At 40.2% G+C, this 19,343-nt stretch overlaps 1 protein-coding gene across 1 annotated transcript in view; it reads left to right on the top strand.

Annotated features, from left to right (window-relative positions):
- Positions 1 to 1,214: 1,214 nt before the first annotated feature.
- tyr (tyrosinase) overlaps positions 1,215 to 19,343 on the top strand; it is a 71,564-nt gene continuing 53,435 nt past the window's right edge. Inside the window, exon 1 of the mRNA XM_048598371.1 lies at positions 1,215 to 2,030. Coding sequence (XP_048454328.1) covers positions 1,215 to 2,030 — 816 coding nt within the window. The remainder of the gene's footprint in view (positions 2,031 to 19,343) is intronic.

A 19,343-nucleotide genomic window follows, 5' to 3' on the forward strand; every position in this document is an offset into this window, starting at 1 on the left:
AACTCATCGAGTGCCACGTTAAGTCTTAACTTCTCATTTTTTAGCGACTCATAATGGTTGGTTGGTCGCTATTGCTCTAATGATCCTTTGTACCAATCAATTTTCAGATTCGGATATTAATGCACTCGCTTGATTAGCATAGTCATTAAAATTCGAGTTGATGCGGGTCGGTTGTAATGAGCTGTTTAGTAGCGCCGTTCCGTTTGATAGGCGGCTTCCCTGTAAACATGCCATACGTTTGAAAAATCTTCTGTTTGTCTCATCTTTTTGTGGATACCTGTCATTTGTCATGGATGAAGTGCAGAAGTAATCCGCCAGATTCTTTGCTATGAAGTCTTATTTAACCTCTAACATTTTGTACCTAAAGCAGCTGATGGTCGTGTGATAGTTCATTAAACTTCAAATATCTATTGCGGTCGAGAGGCTGAACGTTAGGGAAACTCGTGCTTCCTGGAGGATCATGTAACGGCTTATGGTCCACAACTCGTTCAATGCCGCAAGGTCCTATGCGCGTCACAGCTCCTGCTCCAAACATCGAGACTAGTTGGCTGACATACTACTCCCATCATTTTTGCAATTCCTTTAACGCTTTGAATTAATGACAACGGCATTCACCGTTACCGGTAATAATCAAACTTAATTTTTTTAATTCTGCAAATAATCAATAAAATATATAACTAAACATAATTGTAGGTCTGTATTGTAGCAAAAAAATGATGTAAATTGATCAATTTATGTATGCTCTTAAAATGTGTATTAAAACTCTTGAATTAAATAATAATAGATATTGATTTTTCAAATATAATAAATCTAAATATGTCAGGACATGCTCCCTTAATCTCTCATTTCAGTAAGTAAATTTTACCCATTAGACATGCTAACTTTTAACTTAATTGATTTCTCTTCTTTCAGTAGTTAAATAAGCAATTAGTAATGTATTTACATGGCATGTTATGAGAAGCATTTAATTATATCTTGAATAAAAGATTGAATTAATTCAATGGTAAAAGTTTAGTGTTCACAAGAGAATGGATTTTTTTTTAAATTCAGCTGGATAAAAGCTGGGGGTTTGGTAATGATTTGTGCCAGTCAGGAATGAAAAGCTCTTTTCATTAATCTAAAGCATGTGATTCTGAGTTTGAGGAGAAAGTCAAAGTTATGCATTGACTCCTGACTCTGCAGTGAGCCAAGGTAAAAGAAGCTCACCCAAAAAGATGTCTCTCCTTTTAATTTGCGTTCTGAGTTTTTTCAAACTCTCATTTCAACAGTTTCCTCGACCATGTACATCTGCAGAAGCGCTTCTCAAGAAGGAGTGTTGTCCAGTTTGGAGTGGAGATGGATCTTCTTGTGGTGAGCTCTCTGGAAGAGGATCATGTCAAGATATTTTAATAACTGTGACTCCAAATGGATCTCAGTTCCCATTCTCTGGGGTGGATGATCGTGAAAACTGGCCATCTGTCTTTTACAACAGGACTTGTCAGTGCAACAAAAACTTCATGGGTTTCAATTGTGCGGACTGCAAGTTTGGCTTTTCTGGTGCTAATTGCACAGAACGACGATTGTTGATCAGGAAAAATATCTTTAGCCTCACAACCACTGAGAAGAACAAGTTTCTTGCCTACATCAATTTAGCTAAATACACCATCAGCCAAGACTATCAAATTGCCACAGGAACATATGCCCAAATGAACAATGGTTCAAATCCCATGTTCAAAGATATAACTGTTTATGATCTATTTGTTTGGATGCACTATTATACATCAAGAGATGCTTTACTGAAAAACTCGAATGTTTGGATTGATATTGACTTTGCTCACGAAGGTCCTGGCTTCCTGACCTGGCATAGAGCTTTTATATTGCTGTGGGAAAATGAACTCCGAAAGACGGTACGCGATGAAGACTTTACCATTCCATATTGGGACTGGAGAGATTCGGAAAGCTGTGATATCTGTACTGATGAATACATGGGAGGCCGTCATTCCACAAATCCCAATCTTCTGAGTCCTGCGTCTTTGTTTGCAGCATGGCAGGTATTGTACAAGAAATCTATTTTTTTTTATATTTCCCCAGTAAATCACAAGTTCTTTTATAGCTATTGCATTAGGCATTTGGTGAAATCTTGTTACAAAGTTAGTGAGTATGTCCTATTTATCTTCCATGTCTAATATTACATGTGGTCAAACCATTTTTCATTGCTTTTTCTATCAGCAGGTGTTTTTAATATAGACAAGTCATTAGTCCAATTCTCAATTCCTTTTCAGAGAAATATATTGGGCCCTGCCAGCCACTACATAAGTGAGGTAACAAGCAGTGTTTTGGAACTAGAACTTTGATTTCATCTTACAAGGGCTACTCTGAGTGAAACTTAAAGCTGTAACATTCAGGCTCAATAGCGAGAATAATACTCATCTAAGGATCGATCTCTCTGATATGTATTGAAGGCACTTGAATATCTAATTATTTATTTGGGTATCATATTTTAATGTTGTATTCCATGAAATCATAATATTATTATAATAAAAAATTGAATTGGTGAAAACAAATTTGCTCACTTCCAAAAATGTGGAACTCTTAAACCTTTCTCCCATATCTTTTCAGGTTTTTAAAATTTAGTATCAGTATCTTAGTTTTCCAATTTTGTTAAAATATTTAATGTGGATATTCTCCTACATGACAATATTGAGTGCACTTCAAAATTATTTAATTGGCTGTAAGGTGCTGCTGTACACCCTGCGGTTATGAAAGGCACCATATAAATGCAAGTCTTTCATTTAGCCAGGCATGGTACTGTGAAAAGTGAAATCAATATCGCCTGTTTGAATGTAGTCTCATGATTAATGATCATTCTGCTTCATGTTTTGGGAAACCAGAGGATGGTTCATTTCGAAATGAATAGGTTTGTAACTTTACAATTTGGCAAACTGCAGAACAATTGGTTTGCTCTGTGAACATCTTTATTCCACTTACTGAAAAATATGAAAGCAAATTAAATTAATAGTACAAAGCAATTACAAGGAAAATAAAATGAATGATAAGAGAGAGATTATCAGGTTGCACTTTGCACCAAACCTCCACTGCCGTTAGTCTGATCCGGTATGGTGACTGACAATGTTCAGTTCACATACATGCTGATAATATTCAAATCTGCCTCACTAGCACTTCTCTCAGCCCTGCACTACTTATGATTTTTCATGCTTCTCGTAAGTTATCCAGAACTGGAGCATAAACACCCTCCAGCTAAATATTAGGAAGAACAAAGCCATTTTATTTGGTCCTTGTCATTTTGATCCCTTTATTCTATGCTAACCCTCATCCTTTGGGTAGAATGACGTAATGAATCACTTGACAGTCAGGTCCACTTCCAACGGCAAAGAGCCCATTGTTTTACCCCAATGGGGAGAAAGCCTCTGGGCAGTCCAGGGATTTCTCCACTGAACGAAGGAAAATATAAAAAATTTATACATTTGCTTCTAATCCCTGTTGTTTGTTATTACAAACCAGCTGATACATGCATACCCAATTAATAATACAATCAGATTAATCACATAACTGCGTGATTACTTCATAGATGGCTAGCGACTGACTCATGATCTCATGGTGGTTACCTACCCCTCCTATCCATTATCCTTGTGTCTTCACAATACATTTTATTCAGTCAATTTCCAGACAACACTCCCTTCTAAATAAGAGGGTTCTCTTCAATCCACTTTACTTTCACAGGAATGTAGTTAAATCCCATAATGACTGTTTAAAACTCAGTTTTGATGTTTGATAGGTGGTCAATCTTTGTTATATTACTTTGCTATTGAATACAATACAAGGCTATGCTTTTACTACATTACAGTTTATTACTATAGGTAGCTTCACGATGGTTCTCTACACAAGCATTCACATCTTTTCTGTGTGACAGCTCATTGTATACGTTTCACAGGAAGATTTGTGTTTTCTGTATCTAGTTACGTTGAATGTACTCTCTTTATGAAGGCATCTAATTACTCTAGATTACAGTTGGACTTTGAAACAGTGGATTGCCCAAGCTGTTGTTTCAGATTTAAAAATCTTCCCCAGCTATTTTGTTATCAACTGAGGACCACTTTCAGCCATTTTATTGCTGCTTCAAACCTGGCCAGCCCTAACACCGACTATTATCTGAAGCTGAACCACCATTTTCACAACAATGTCATCCTACAAGAAGGCATAGGTTCAAGTTGAGATGGGGAAAGTTTCGGGGAGAAGAGTGGGGAAAAATGTTTCACGCAGAGGGTGCTGGATGCCTGGAATGCACTACTAGTGGAGGGTGTGGAAGAAGGCAATGTGTAAGGTGTATCTTATTTGACACATGAATTTGAAGTGAACAGAGGGACTGAAACCACGTATGGGCAATAAGTAGTGGGTCTAAATAAGGATTAGGAATCGGTGCAGGCTTGATGGCCTAGTGGACCAGTTCTTGTGCTGCATTGTATTGTATATTGAACCATGAGATAAGATTCCAATCAGGTATTCAGGTCATCACTAAAAGTGTCTTTTCCAATTTCCTCTGTGTTTCTGAGTATCTCTTTCTGTCTCTGTCTTTGTCTTACTGTCTGTCCGTCTCTGTGTGACTATGCTGTCTCTTTAAGAGGTTATTTTGTCCATTGTTTTTGGAGAGAGGTTGTAAGGCAAAGATCCCAAGCTGTCTTCAAGACAGCAAACAATTTGTCAGGACTTGGTTTTTTTTTCTCTGAAAGGTTGGAACAATGGAATTAGCCTGGGTGTAGCCAGCTCTCTCAGAGCAAGTTTGCCAGGGTTTTTTTTAGTTTAAGTTTACTTTTAAGCAGAAGCCTTTGTATCTTGAGTTGGAAACTTTAGTGAATATCTCCTAGCTGCTGTTCTCTCTGAATCTTCTCTTGACTTTTTTTTCCTCCTGGATTAGAGAACTGCATGTGAGAATCTGTGTCTGAATTTGCCTTTTTGCCAAGGGGTATGTTTATTGGACATTACTATATTGGAACATTTAATTAATAATAGATGCTGTATTTATTGTTTGGTTAAGGTTTCAAATAATTAAGTTATCCTAAATTCTTCTTTCTTTTTTGTTTGTATTTTAACTATAGTGTTTAAATAAATTGTGTTTTGCTTAATGTTGAGTAGTTTGACCAGTCATATTGCACCTGGAACATGGCACTTCACATCTCCCTTTAAAATGAGAAAATTAGGATCTAGGCTATATTAAAATATATTGAGGGATTCTGGTCTGGTCCATAACATTCTTTGTCTCTGTGTCTCTCTTGACACCACTTGCAAATTTCTGGTTGAAACAAATGCTTTCTCTCGCCAGCTTATGTTTTCTGAATTCTCTTTTTTCCATTTTTCTTTTTCCTCACTTTTCAAACTTTCTTACTTTCAGTTCCCTTTGCCCTTCTCTTCCATTTCTCTTAGTTTCTTGCTAACCCCTTCTCATTTTTCCTTCCTCTCTTCCTCCAGTGCAAGTCTCCAATTTTTTTTTTCACCCCTAAGTCAACTTTTTATTAATTTCTAAATGAATATGTGCCAGTTCTAGTGGTGATGCACCAAGTTCAGGTTTCCTGCCATTTAATTCTAAATATTTAGTTTTAACATTTCATCCTTACAAAATCTTACTTATTTTTAACATCAATTTATTGGCTAACTCTGTAGTTTTCATCAAATGTATCAAATCAACTGTTATAATTTTACCTCCTGGAAAAGTCTCTGCAACTGTCAAAGTCCATTTTATTATCAGTCTGTGTAATATACTTCACAACTCCTCTCTGTTCAGTACCTCTGAAAGATTCACAAATCCTTCTTAAATTCGATGGATTACTATTCCCACCAAGAGTTTCATTTTATGATCTGAATCAATGGTGATAGTGATGTGTCTAATCCAAGGTCAGTTCTGGCTTGATAGACCACATATTTTATTATTTTTGCAATTTATTTGCCACTTTTTTTTGTTCATGTGGAGGTGCCAGTATTCGATTGGGATGGACAAAATCAGAAGTCGCAGCAAAAGGTTCTATTTGAAATCACAGCCTTTCAGAGTGCTGCTCCTCTTGTCAGTTGAAGTGTTTAGCTTTTTTTTTTGAATTAAGAGTGGAAACCTGAACTTGGTATACTAGAATTAGTGCACATTCATCTGAAAATTAATAAAAAGTTAACTTCACCTAACAAAGGAGTAATGCTCGGAAAATTTTGCGATTTCAAATAAACCTGTTGGACTATAACCTGGTGTTGTGACTTCTGCATTTGTGTTCAGTCACTGAATATAGTCACATGAGACTGCTGATTTAAGTTTCGGCAAAAAAAACAACTTTTGTGGAGTAAACTTGTATAGAGAGGACCACTTTGAAAGACCTTATCATAGACAGTCAAAAGAAAGATTATGCATGATGGAGCTGGAGGAACGCAATAGGCCAGGCAGCATCAGAGGAGCAGGAAAGTCAATGTTTTGGACTTCTACCCTTCATCAGGACTGGGAATGGGGAAAGGAGCTCAGAAATAAATAGATGGGGTGGGGCTGGGGGAAGGTAGGTGGGATGGTGATGGGTGGATGCAGGTAGAAGGTACCAACCACAGTATCCACAACCGGAGCTACAAATCTACTTGAGGATATAGACACCTACAGGTGCAACATGCTCAAACTGGCCCAGAAATGAGAAACCTACGCCAAATGATAGAACACTATCCGCTAGCAACTCTACTTCCTGCACGGATACCTCAGAAACCAGGTATTACTGCGCAGTGTGAGATACAAACCTCCAATCAACAACCCACAGGCACATAGGACAGCAGAGCACAATGGCCACAGAATGATGAAGGTAATGATTAACGACGCCCACAACCGACTCCACAGATATGACAGGGAAGTTATGTGCCAAAAATCCCTATACCTAGATGCAACCAACTTACAGTGAACAACAGACTTAGAATGAGCCATTAACATCAGTCAACAGAGAAAACTAAAACCAAGAAAAGACACATCCTACATGAAAAACTAGCCAAATTAACCAACCAAAATGACAGACAAAGATTAGACACACGGATAAGAAATCTATCCGACAGAAAACTAACAGACACAGAGAAAGCTGTAGTAAGATGTGGACTCAATTACAACCACAGAAACGCTAATGTGAGAGAATTCCTAGTCACACTAGAATCCACACTGAAAACCAATGAGGAAACACAACAAGCCATAGACAAACCGTGATCCCGACACTGACCAGAAGGAACAACTTAACATGCTTCACAACAGAAAAGGTGGCCCTGGAAAGACTAAAAGACTAAAACATCATAATCCTACTAGCGGACAAAGGGCATATGACAGTACTTCTTAACAAGTGAGACTACATCACTAAAGCGCAGACGCTACTAACAGACGCAAATACATACTGACAAGTAGAAACTGGGAAATAAAATCATCTATACGCTAAAGAGACTCGGAGCAGACTACCTAAAAAATGAAACCTGAAGGGATAAACATCCCCCAATTTAGATTCAGAGTTGGACAGCACAGAAACAGACCCTTTGGTCCAACTCGTCCATGCCAACCAGATATCCTAAATTAATCTAGTCCCATCTGCCAGCATTTGGCTCATATCCTCTAAACCTTTCCTATTCATATACCCATCCAGGTGCCTTTTAAATGTTTAATTGTACCAGCCTCCACCATTTCCTCTGACAGTTCATTCCATACATACACCACCCTCTGCATGAAAACATTGCTCCTTAGGTCCCTTTTAAATCTTTCCCCTCTCGCCTTAAACCTATGCCTTCTAGTTTTGGAATCCCCTACCCTGGGGAAAAGACCTTGGCTATTCACCCTATCCATGCCCCTCATGATTTTATAAACCTCCACAAGATCACCCCTCAGCCTCTGAAACTCCAGGGAAATAGCCCCAGCCTATTCAGCCTCTCCCTATAGCTCAAACCCTCCAACCCTGGCAACATCTTTGTAAATCCTTTCTGAACACTTTCAAGTTTCACAACATCTTTCCAGACCAGATCTTGCCCCAACACTATTTTATTTACCATGTTTAACCTACATTAATCTATGTTCCACTGAAGCTTAGTACACAATGTTCTTAGTACTTTCCACTTATCATTATATTCTATTCTTAATACCCAATAACTTGGAATAAACCTGCCCACTTCATTTTTATTTTTCTGATTTTTTTTTTTTGTTAGAAAAATTTATGTGGACTAGTAAGAGACCCATGTTCTGCAATTTAATGCCAACCTGATTCTACAGCCTCCCAGAGGCATACAAACCAGAAGTATCCCTCAGGCCATGAATCTCTCTCTCCCAGGCACTCCCACACACCGGTTAGCCAAGAAATTCCAACGAAGACTAAAGCACCTCGTCAACAATTCAACCCACTCAATCCACTCAGCCCAGGAGTTCCTCAAAACCCTCAAAGACATAAGCATAGAGGAGGACGAGACCATGGTATCCTTTGATGTTACTGCCCCATTCACATCAATTGACATAGCACTAGCAGGAGAAACACTAACCACACTACTGAAGGAACTGGATCCGAATAAAATCATCTCCACAGAGAACATGCTGAAATGACTGGATCTATGCCTCGTGACCCACTTTACCTTCAATGGCCAGATCCACCAACAAATCAAAAGGACACCCACGGGGTCACCTATCTCCAGGCTAATATCAGAATGCGAGCTGCTTGGTGGGAGTCGTTAAGCCTACAACACTTTAAGGGAGAGGTGTAAAATGTTAGGTATTGGGGCTGTTGGTATAGGTAGTCAACAGGTTATAAGCAATTTTCAGATATTTTGCTTGAATGTAAGAAGCAGCAATTTAGACAAAACAGATACACAGCCATGAAAGTGGGGATGGTTCAGTGAGACTGGAAGACATGATGTTAATGAGGAATGTGACAGTCTTGTTAAAATTGTGGAGACAGCATGCTGCTCTCTAGCAGAAGTGTTAGGGAACTCTTCCTTAGGTTTTCTTTCTCTTCTTCTGGTCTAGCTTTTCACCGTATCTCCCTAGATATATGTGACAATAAATAAATCATCATCAGCTGCCATCTGCAAAAGATGGTTCACTGATGACTATCACCTGCAAGGATTGTGTGACAAAGACTGCCCTCTGTCCCTGAATGCTTGTTGATTATATCATATTGCAAGGGGCTGTAGCTTGTGCTGTGTCAATCAATTGTCTGAATCCCTTTGGCCAATGATTGTGGGGCAGTTACTGATGAAATCAGTGACTGGCCCCTAGCTCATGTCTAATTGAAGGTTAGTTGTCATTTCTTTCCGAGAACGAAACATCATTCTCCCAAATACTGCAGTGATAATAAGGTAGTATGGGCCTGATCAATCTTTGATGTCTGTTCTGTAAGCGTTCTGGTTTGCGATCAGTAATTTACTGATTTTTATACGGTTTGAATCACACCCAGATCCCTGGTTCTGACACTGGACTTATTTAGGGAATGTGAAATGAAGAAGGCAGGTGTTTTGGGACAAAAGAATTTCTGCATTTATTAAATACAAAAGGTAAGTATATTATGAGAAATAAAGGCAAATACAAAACAGTGAAATTGACACTGTCAATTATACAGAGGACAGTACTTAAATACACTAAATTAAACACTATTAGAAGCTAAACAGTAGCTTTAATCACAAACTTTATCAGGCCTCATACCCTCAGTTCCCTGCACTGTTACCACCCACCTTCCCCTCCCCGCTAGCTAGGATGGATGCTTGGGTGTCTTGAATATAAGCTCACCACTGGGAATAAACACAATTTTGAAGTATAACTCGCTGTTCCCACTTGCATAAAAACATAGAAAAATAGAAGATCAGAGTAGAAGGAGGCCATTCAGCTGTTCAAACCGGCTCTGCCATTTTTCACAATTATGGCTGATCATCCAAATCAGTAGCCTAATCCCACTTTCTCCCCACTTGCCCCAAACACTATATGTAGCCACCTCTTGAATACATCCAATGTTTTGGCATCAATGACTTCCTGTGGTAATGAATTCACCATGCTTTGGGTTAAGAAATGTCTCCTCACCTTTGTCCTAAATGGCCTACCCAAATCCTCAGACTGTGACCCCTGGTTCTGGACACACCCACCATCAGGAACATCCTCCCTGCATCTACCCTGTCTAGCCCTGTTAGGATTTTGTAAGTCTCTGAGATTCCCCCCTCATTCGTCTGAACTCCGGCAATAATAATCCTAATCTAGTCAATCTCTCCTCTTACTTCAGTTCCACCATCTCCATAATCAGCCTGGTAAACCTTCACTACACTCCCTCAACAAAGGCGTCCTTCCTCAGAAAAAGAGACCGAAAATGCACACAATATTCCAGATGTGGCCTCAACAAGACCCTGTATAACTGCAACAGCACATCCCTGCTCCGTACTCGAGTTCTCATAATGAAGGCCAACATACCATTTGCCTTCTTTATCACCTGCTGCACCTGCACGCTTACCTTCAGCAACTGGTGCCCAAGGACACACTCTCCCTCTCCCAATTTACAGCTATTCAGGTAGTAAGCTGCCTTGTTTTTGCTTCCGAAGTGAATTTATCCAAATTATACCGTATCTGCCATTGATTTGCCCACTTACCCAACCTGTCCAGATCATGCTGAAGGATCTTTGCATCCTCGTCTCAGTTCACTCTCCCACCCAACCTGGTATCATCTGCAAACTTGGATATGTTATATTTTGTTCCCTCAACCAAATCATTAGTATATATTGTGAACAGCTGGAGTCCCAGCACCTATCCCTGTGGCACCAGTTACTGCCTGCCAATTTGAAAAAGACCCATTAACTCCTACTCTTTGTTTCCTCACTGCCAACCAGTTTTCTATCCATCTCAATACACTTCCCCAATCCCAAGTGCTTTAATCTTGCACAATAATCTCTTATGCAGGACTTTGTCAAATGCTTTCTGAAAGTCCAAATATACCAGATTGACTAGCTCCCCCTTGTCAACTCTGCTAGTTACATCTTCATAGAATTCCAACAGATTTGTCAAGCATGGTTTCCCCTTCATAAATCCAAGCTCACTCTGTCTGATCCTGCCACTGCTTTCTAAATGCTCAGCTATAAAGACTTCCGAGAGTGTCAGCCTTCAGTCTGGGTTGAGTCTGTTGATGCAGTGGGATGTGCTTTGGATTTATCAAGTGAGTACTTGATTTTCCTTGCATTGAGGTGAAAACCAGCTCACAAAACCACCACAATGTGTCTGAGGCCTTGTCAGTCAGGTCAGTGGTTTTCAGAGGTCGTTGGTTGACAGGTCTGCTGGATGAGGTCAGTTGCCGTTGGTTCCCCTGGTACAAAACAGGTCTGTCGGTAGGTTTCAAGATAGCTGTGCAGGTAGTTTTCGGGCCATAGCTCTTTTGGATCCTTCTCCTGGTGGTAGCTGTGGCAATAGCTCCCAGGGCAAATCGCTCTCTTGGATCCCTCTTCAGGAGGTAGCTGTGCAGCTAGGTCTTGAGGAGAGCTCTTTCAGGTGAAGTTGGGGCCTGCCGTTATACTAATGGCAGGCCTGTTATCTTTGCACCAAATCTGCACTTGACATTGTTACTGGTGTTCCTTTTAGTTCAATTAACTTCCTGACAGCTAAGAGTATGTATGAATGTACTTTAATTGAGGTTGAATGCCTAATATCTCTCTGAATGAATATTGATTGAAGTTGGAGATGGTAGGAACTGCTGATGCTGGAGTCTGCGATAACAAGGTGTAGAGCTGGATGAACACAGCAGGCCAGACAGCATCAGAGGAGCAGGAAAGCTGACATTTCGGGTCTGGATCCTTCCTGCTCCTCTAATGCTGCCTGGCCTGCTGAGTTCATCCAGCTCTACACCTTGATTGAAGTTGAATGTCTTGGTAACTGTATAGGCTTTATAATGTTTGGGTTGGGGTAGCCTGAAGAGTAAAAGTTAGTTTCAGTCTAGAGTATTAGGTCTGGTTAATTGTTTTCTTTTAGAGTCAAGGTGTGAATTGGATTTTTGGGCTGAACAATGGTTTCAGGCAGCTGTGTTGTGTCTGTATATCTTTCCCAGAGCATAGCCCAGCTGCTTTTTAAAAAAAAAAAAAAGTTTTTAAAAGTCCACGGTTTTGATCTAATATTTCAGAAGATGGAGATTTCTGCTTAATCCTACAGTTCATTGGAACATCATGACATCTGGAATCTTATGATTTTCCCTTTGTTTTCAAAATCAAGAAATGTGTTTTATGTTTATAGAAGACTAGTTACTCCTGTAACACAGTTAAATGAGGTCTAATGTTACTAAAAGAGGAATTCTTAAAATAACTCCATTTTAAAGGTGTCTTCAGTTGCCAACAAAACATCTTGTTTTGAACGTGGACAGTTGGAGAGAACCTCCCCAAGACCACCAACCTATGTCATCTATCATTTTCTTAAACTCCTCTCAAAGTTTTGGTTGAATTCCTACTAGAAGGTCTCATCACCACCAAGAAGAGAGCTTTTGGAGAACTCTTAATATAGAATTTACTAATTTTAATATTTATTTTGCCTATGTCTGCTTGTAACCTTTATGGTTTTAATCTACACTAATATTTACAAAAAATGAAACTTCAACCATCCATAACTGATGTTGTCCTCATGCATGAATCACAAGAGACTACTCTGCAAGTACAACAAACAATGAAGATAACTAGTAGAATGTTGTTACTTATTGCCGGAGTAATTGAATACAAAATCTTCAGTTACACAGGACATTGGTGTGACCACATCTTGTGTACTTTCTGTAATATTGGTCTCCCTTTTATGGAAGGATGTAAATGCATTGGAAGCAGTTTAGAGACGGCTTCCTCTATGCCTTAACTGGATTGGATGAGTTGTCCTATAAGGAAAGGTTGGACAGGCTGCATTTGTACCCACTGGAGTTTAGAACAGTAAATAGTAACTTGATTGAAACATACAAGATCCTGTGGGACTTGATTGGAATGCAGTAAAAAAGATCTTTTCTCTTGTGGGAGAATCTAGAACTAGGAGTTGCAGTTTTTAAAAACTAGTAGTCACCCATTTAAAAGAGATGACATGTTATTTTTCTATCAGCGGGCCATAGATCTTTGGAACACACTTTCTGAAAACATGATTGAAGCACTGTTTTGAATATTTTTAAGCCAGTTGAATCGATTCTTGGTTTAAAAAAAGGTGAAAGTTTTACTAGGGTAAGCAGGAGTGTGAAATTGAGGTTCCAAGCAGCTTAGCTGTAATCTTATTGAATGGCTGAGTAGGTTGAAGGTACCAAATGGATTATTCCTGATCCTCACAGCTGTTCATAGTTTGATCCAGAAAGAAACCCCAATGCCAACAGTTTGTGTGCAAACTTGGTTTGCAGACCGGCATTTGGACAATATGTGAATAACATTTTCTTTCAAACTTTTTACAATTAAATGGTCAAAGTGTTTCAAAGGTAACACTATGCATCCCTACCCCCTCCCCCACCCAGGCTTAAAATGTAAGTACTACAAGCAGAAGTAGACCACATGGCTGATTTTAGGCTGCTTTCCCTGTTCAATATGATAATTAATGAGACTTCCAACTTCACTTTCCTGCCCTTTCTCCATATCTTTAACTCCCTCTGAGACCAAAAATCTGTCTGCCCAGCCTTAACTGTATTAAATGATGGAGAATATACAGTCCTTGGGCAGAGAATTCCAAAAATTTGCAACCTTTGGGTGAAAAAATGTTTCTTTCTCTTGATTCTCTGATTGATCATCTGTCCTGAAATTACGCCCCTATATATTGGTTTCTTTGACCAGTGGAAACAATGTCTCTGCATATTTCAACATCTATCGTATAAAGTCCCTTCAGAATTTAAGTTTTGATGAGATCCCTGCTCATTTTTCTAAACTGCAAAAAATAAAGACTCAATTTAGAGTCTTAAAGTCAGAGGTATACAGCACAAAAACAGACTGTTTCTTTTTTGAGTTCATGGAATGTGAATGTTGGTGGAAGCACCATCATCTCAAGGTTTGCTTCCAAGTCTCTCTGTTGAGAGTGGGACTACGTTGCTGGGCCAACAAGAAACTGCACACAGATCCCCGCCTCTTTGACCTTTCTGTTTCCTCTCCACCTATCTTCTCCTCTATCCATCTTCTATCCGCCTCCCCCTCTCTCCCTATTTATTTCAGAACCCCCTTCCCCTCCCCCTTTTCTGATGAAAGGTCTAAGCCCAAAACGTCAGCCTTCCTGCTCCTATGATGCTGCTTGTCCTGCTGTGTTCATCCAGCTCTACATCTTGTTATCTCAGATTTTCCAGCATCTGCAGTTCCTACTATCTCTTTTATCTCTTGACTCTAGTTGAACTCTTCTGCTACCGCAGGATTTTGAGGACAAGAAATGCTTGTCAGCTCAAAAAGGAGGAATGTTAATTGTCAAACACACGTCACTCTCAACTTTCACTCTGAGTTAGTGTATGGGGCAGAACTGTCCCCACCAAAAATGCAGTAATATTCCCTTCAAAAGTACAAAAGAGGGGCTGTTAAAAAAACATGGTCCACATGCTTCTCAAGGCCTCCAGTCATGTAAGACCTGAGAGTCTGAATATACACATCTCATTTACTGTCTGGACTGCTATGTGCAATGCATACTACCCTGGATCCCTGATGGAATTTTGAAGGATTTCCACATAGACAGAGAACCTAGTGGAAGGCTGACTACTGTCTACACCAAGATGACATGCCAGAGCATGTACAGATGATAAATGACAGTAAGGAAATGAAGCTGTGCAGCTGCAACCAACACAGCAAACTCTTCCAAGCTAACCAGAAGACATAGAAGGCAGGTCTTTGGCTCATATTGTCTGGGAGGTTACAGAGTTCAAAGTCAACGAATGAGAAGTGCAATCAGATGGAAGTCGAACACACACTTGAGATACCTCATCACCAAAGTGTTTTCAAAGCTAAGTGCCACTGCTTTGAGGCAATGGATGGCTTTGGCCATGAGCTGGAAATTAATAGTCACTTATCTGGAAAGTTCCTATAGTGTCATCCATCCTGCTCCATCAGCCAGCCACCCAATGGAGGCTTTTTAGTCCAGCAACCTGTGCCCTCTCCTTCACCGGTCACTTAAAGCTATGGTGAGTGGAATTGTGGATTCCTAAGCCATCTATTCCTGACTGGAAAGAATTCTGGAATGAGGCAACAATGTCCCAAACTGGATGAGATTCTGATAAAAGACTAGCAACTCCTGTTAAGAATTAAAGACCAGAAAATGAACAGGAACTACATCATATGAGGCCATATACCTGATGGAAGAGAAACCTCACCATCTTGGAAGTGGCTTGATGTAAAGACAGAGTCTAAATGTAAAAAGTCACTTATTGGATGCTGAGTCTTACCGTACCTGACCACCCACCCTAAATGGTAGACTCTGAACCTTTAACGACCCAGTTCAGCATTTTGTCCCAGAGATGTTTGTGAGCGTCCACTGCATCTTTGGATAAGCTCTGGGTGAGGGATTAAGGGGACAAATCAGTCTCTCAACCTGGTGACCACAGTTAATGTTCATTAATGACCAGCAGTTGTCCCCTGTAGGTCAGCACTCTGAGCAGTCCTGTCCAATGCCGTAGGCAAGTGGTAACTTTGGCTTTTAGCTCTTGCCAGTCCACTCAGGGCTAAATAATGAGAAGCAAAGAAATCACACAAGCATTGAAAATATGCTCTGATTCCATCTCCACTAAAGAGGTCACAAACGAATTGTCAGAAATATTAGGGAACCAAGGGTCAAGTGAGAGGGTGGAATTGAAGAAAATCAGTACTTGTGGGATGTAGAAAGGTATTAGAGAAATTAATGACAAATCCCCTGGGCCTGATAACCCTGTATCCCAGGGTACCAAAAGAAATGGCCCTGGAAATATAGGTGGTCATCTTCCAAAAATCTATAGACTCTGTAGCAGATTGGTGGCAAATGTAACTGCATAATTTAAAAAGGAAAGATAGGCTAACTGGCCTGTGAACTTTTCAATCCTGGGTGGATCTTCCATTATAAAAGATGTGATAAGAGAACACTCGGAAAGCATGAAGGCATATTTAAAAAGTCAGATTGGATTTATGAAGGGGAAATCATGCTTGCCATATCTTCTGGCGGTTTTTAAGAATGTGAGTAACAGAGATAAGGGAGAATCATTGAATATGGTGTGTTTTTGGATTTCAAGAAGGCTTTTGATAAGAGGCTTGTGAGCAAAATTTAAAGTATGAAGGATTGGGAGTAATATATTGGCATGGATAGAGAATTTGTTGAAATATTGGAAACAATGGGAGTAAATGTGTCTTTGTGTGGCAGGTGATGACTAGTGGCATGCTGCAGGGATCAGTGCTTGGTACCAAGTTATTTACAATATTTATCAATGATGAAGGGCTGTGGGAAACCAGAGGACTGGGAAGCTTACAGAGGGCAATAAACAATAATCTATAAGGAGGGAGAAGATTAAATATGAGGGTAAGCTAGCCAGTAATATAAATGAAGACTGTAAGGGTTTCTTTAGGTATATAAATGGCAAAAGTGGACATTGGACCACTGGAAAATGACGGTGGAGAGATAGTAGTGGGGTACAAGGAAATGGCTGAGGAACTGAACAATTACTTTACTTTGCATCAATCTTCACGGTGGAAGACACGAGTAATCTCCCAAAAATTCAAGAGAGTCAGTGGGCAGAGCTGAGTATGGTGGTCATCACCAAGGAAAAGATGCTAGTAAAACTGATTGGCCTAAAGGTGGATAAACCTGGACCAGATGGACTATACCCCAGAGTTCTAAAGGAGATAGTGGAAGCATTAGTGGTGATCTTTCAGGAATTGCTCGAGTCAGGGAGGGTCCCAGAGGACTGGAAAATGGCTAACGTGACACCCCTGTTTAAAAAGGGAGTAAGGCAAAAGATAGAAAATTACAGGCCGATTAGCCTAACCTCGATCGTGAGTAAGATTTTAAAGTCCATTGTAAAGGATGAGATTTCTGGATATTTGGAAGTGTATGGTAAAATAGGGCAAAGTCAGCATGGTTTCATCAAGGGGAGGTCATGTCTGACAGATCTGCTAGAATTCTTTGAGAAAGTAATGAGCAAGGTAGACCAAGGAGAGCCAATGGATGTTATCTACCTGGACTTCAAGAAGGCCTTTGACAAGGTGCTGCACAGGAGGCTGCTGAGTAAGATAAGAGCCCATGGTGTTAGAGGCAAGGTGTTAGCATGGAGGGAAGATTCTGCTTTCTGCCAGACAGCCAGAGTGGGGATAAAAGGGTCTTACTCAGGATGGCAGCCGGTATCACGTGGTGTTCCGCAAGGGTCCATGTTGGGACTACAACTTTTCACTTTATACATTAGTGATCTAGGTGAAGGAACTGTGGGCATTCTGGCTAAGTTTGCAGACGATACAAAGGTAGGTGGAGGGACAGGTAGTATTGAGGAGGTGGCAAGGCTGCAGAAGGATTTGGACAGGCTAGGAGAGTGGGCAAAGAAGTAGCAGATGGAGTACAACGTGGGAAAGTGTGAGGTCATGCAATTTGGTAAGAAGAATAAAAGCATGGACTATTTTTCTAAATGGGGAGAAAATTCAGAAGTCTGAAGTGCAAAGAGACTTGGGAGTTCTAGTCCAGGATTCTCTCAAGGTAAACTTGCAGGTTGAGTCAGTAGTCAGGAAGGCAAATGCAATGTTGGCATTTATTTTGAGAGCACTTGAATATAAAAGCAGGGATGTACTACTGAGGCTTTATAAGGCTCTGGTCAGGCCACATTTGGAGTATTGTGCGCATTTTTGGGCCCCATATCTCAGGAAGAATGTACTGGCCCTGGAGCGGATTTGGAGGAGGTTCACAAGAATGGTCCCAGGAATGGAAAGCTTAGCATATGAAGAACGTTTGAGAACTCTGGGACTATACTCATTGGAGTTTAGAAGGATGAGGGGGGATCTAATTGAAACTTCCAAAATACTGAATGGCCTGGACAAAGTGGATGTTGGGAAGATGCTTCCATTGGTAGGAGAGACTAGGACCCGAGGACACAGCCTTACAGTAAAGGGAATACCTTTTAGAACGGAGATAAGAAGAAACTTCTTCAGCCAGAGATTGGTGAATCTATGTAATTCACTGCCACAGAAGGCTGTGGAGGCCAGGTCATTGAGTACATTTAAGACTGAGATAGATAGGTTCTTGATTATCAAGGGTTACGGAGAGAAAGCACGAGAATGGTGTTGAGGAACTTATCAGCCATGATTGAATGGCGGAGCAGCTTCGACGGGCCGAATGGCCTAATTTCTGCTCCTATGTCTTATGGTCTTATGGATTTCATGAGGGAACCAAATGCAATATCTCCAAGTTTGCTGATGACATAAAACTAGGCAGGATTGTGAATTGTGAGGAGGATGCAGAGAGGCTTCAGGGCAATCTGTACAAATTATGTATGTGGGCAAACTCCTGACAGACAGAGGGGAGGTGATGGCCTAGTGGTATTATCGCTGGACTGTTAACCCAGAGACCAAGATAATGTTCTGGGGACCTGGGTTTGAATCCTGTGACGGTGGAATTTGAATTCAATACATATCTGGAATTAGGAGCCTAATTATGACCACGAACCCATTGTCAATTGTCAGGAAAATCCCATCTGGTTCACGAATGTTCTTTAGGCAAGGAAACTGCCATCCATACCGAGTCTGGCCTACATGTGACTCCAGCTTTACGGCAATATGGTTGACTCTTAACTGCCCTCTGGGCAATTAGGGATAGGCAATAAATACTGCCTAGCCAGTGACGTCCTTATCTGGTGAATGAATAAAGGAGAAAAAAGATACAGTATAATGTGGATAAATGTAAAGTTGTATACTTTGAGAAAAACAAGCAGAGCATTTAAATTGTGAAATAATGGGAAATGTGGATGTACAAAGGGATCTGATTATTCTCTTATGCCAATCAATAAAAGTAAACTAGTAGGTTCAGCAGGCAAAAAAAAGCAACTGGTATGTTGGTCTTCACTGCAAGAGGATTTGAGTTGAGAAGTAGGGATGCCATACTCTAGTAATATGGGGCCTGGAGTATTGCATAAAGCTTTTTTTAGGTATGCCAAGCAATTGGAAACTGACAAACCTTACAACAGAAATTCTGTTCTGTCCATTGGATATATTCTGCGAAAGACAAGCAGTTCAGTTCACTGTTTCTCAGTTGGAATGCTTTTAAGTCTCCCTCCTGAAAAGACTGACAAATTCATGTAGTGACATATATGGATACTGATTATCTCATATGGACTGGATTTTCAATCCTGAACCAGGAACCTGCATCGAGATGATAGCCAGGTCCAAAATCCCACCCCATCAGTATTGCAACATGGTTTTCAAATGTAAATGCCCAATTC

The sequence above is a fragment of the Rhincodon typus genome, chromosome 6 (genome assembly GCF_021869965.1).
Source record: "Rhincodon typus isolate 14 chromosome 6, sRhiTyp1.1, whole genome shotgun sequence".
Taxonomy (NCBI): Eukaryota; Metazoa; Chordata; class Chondrichthyes; order Orectolobiformes; family Rhincodontidae; genus Rhincodon; species Rhincodon typus.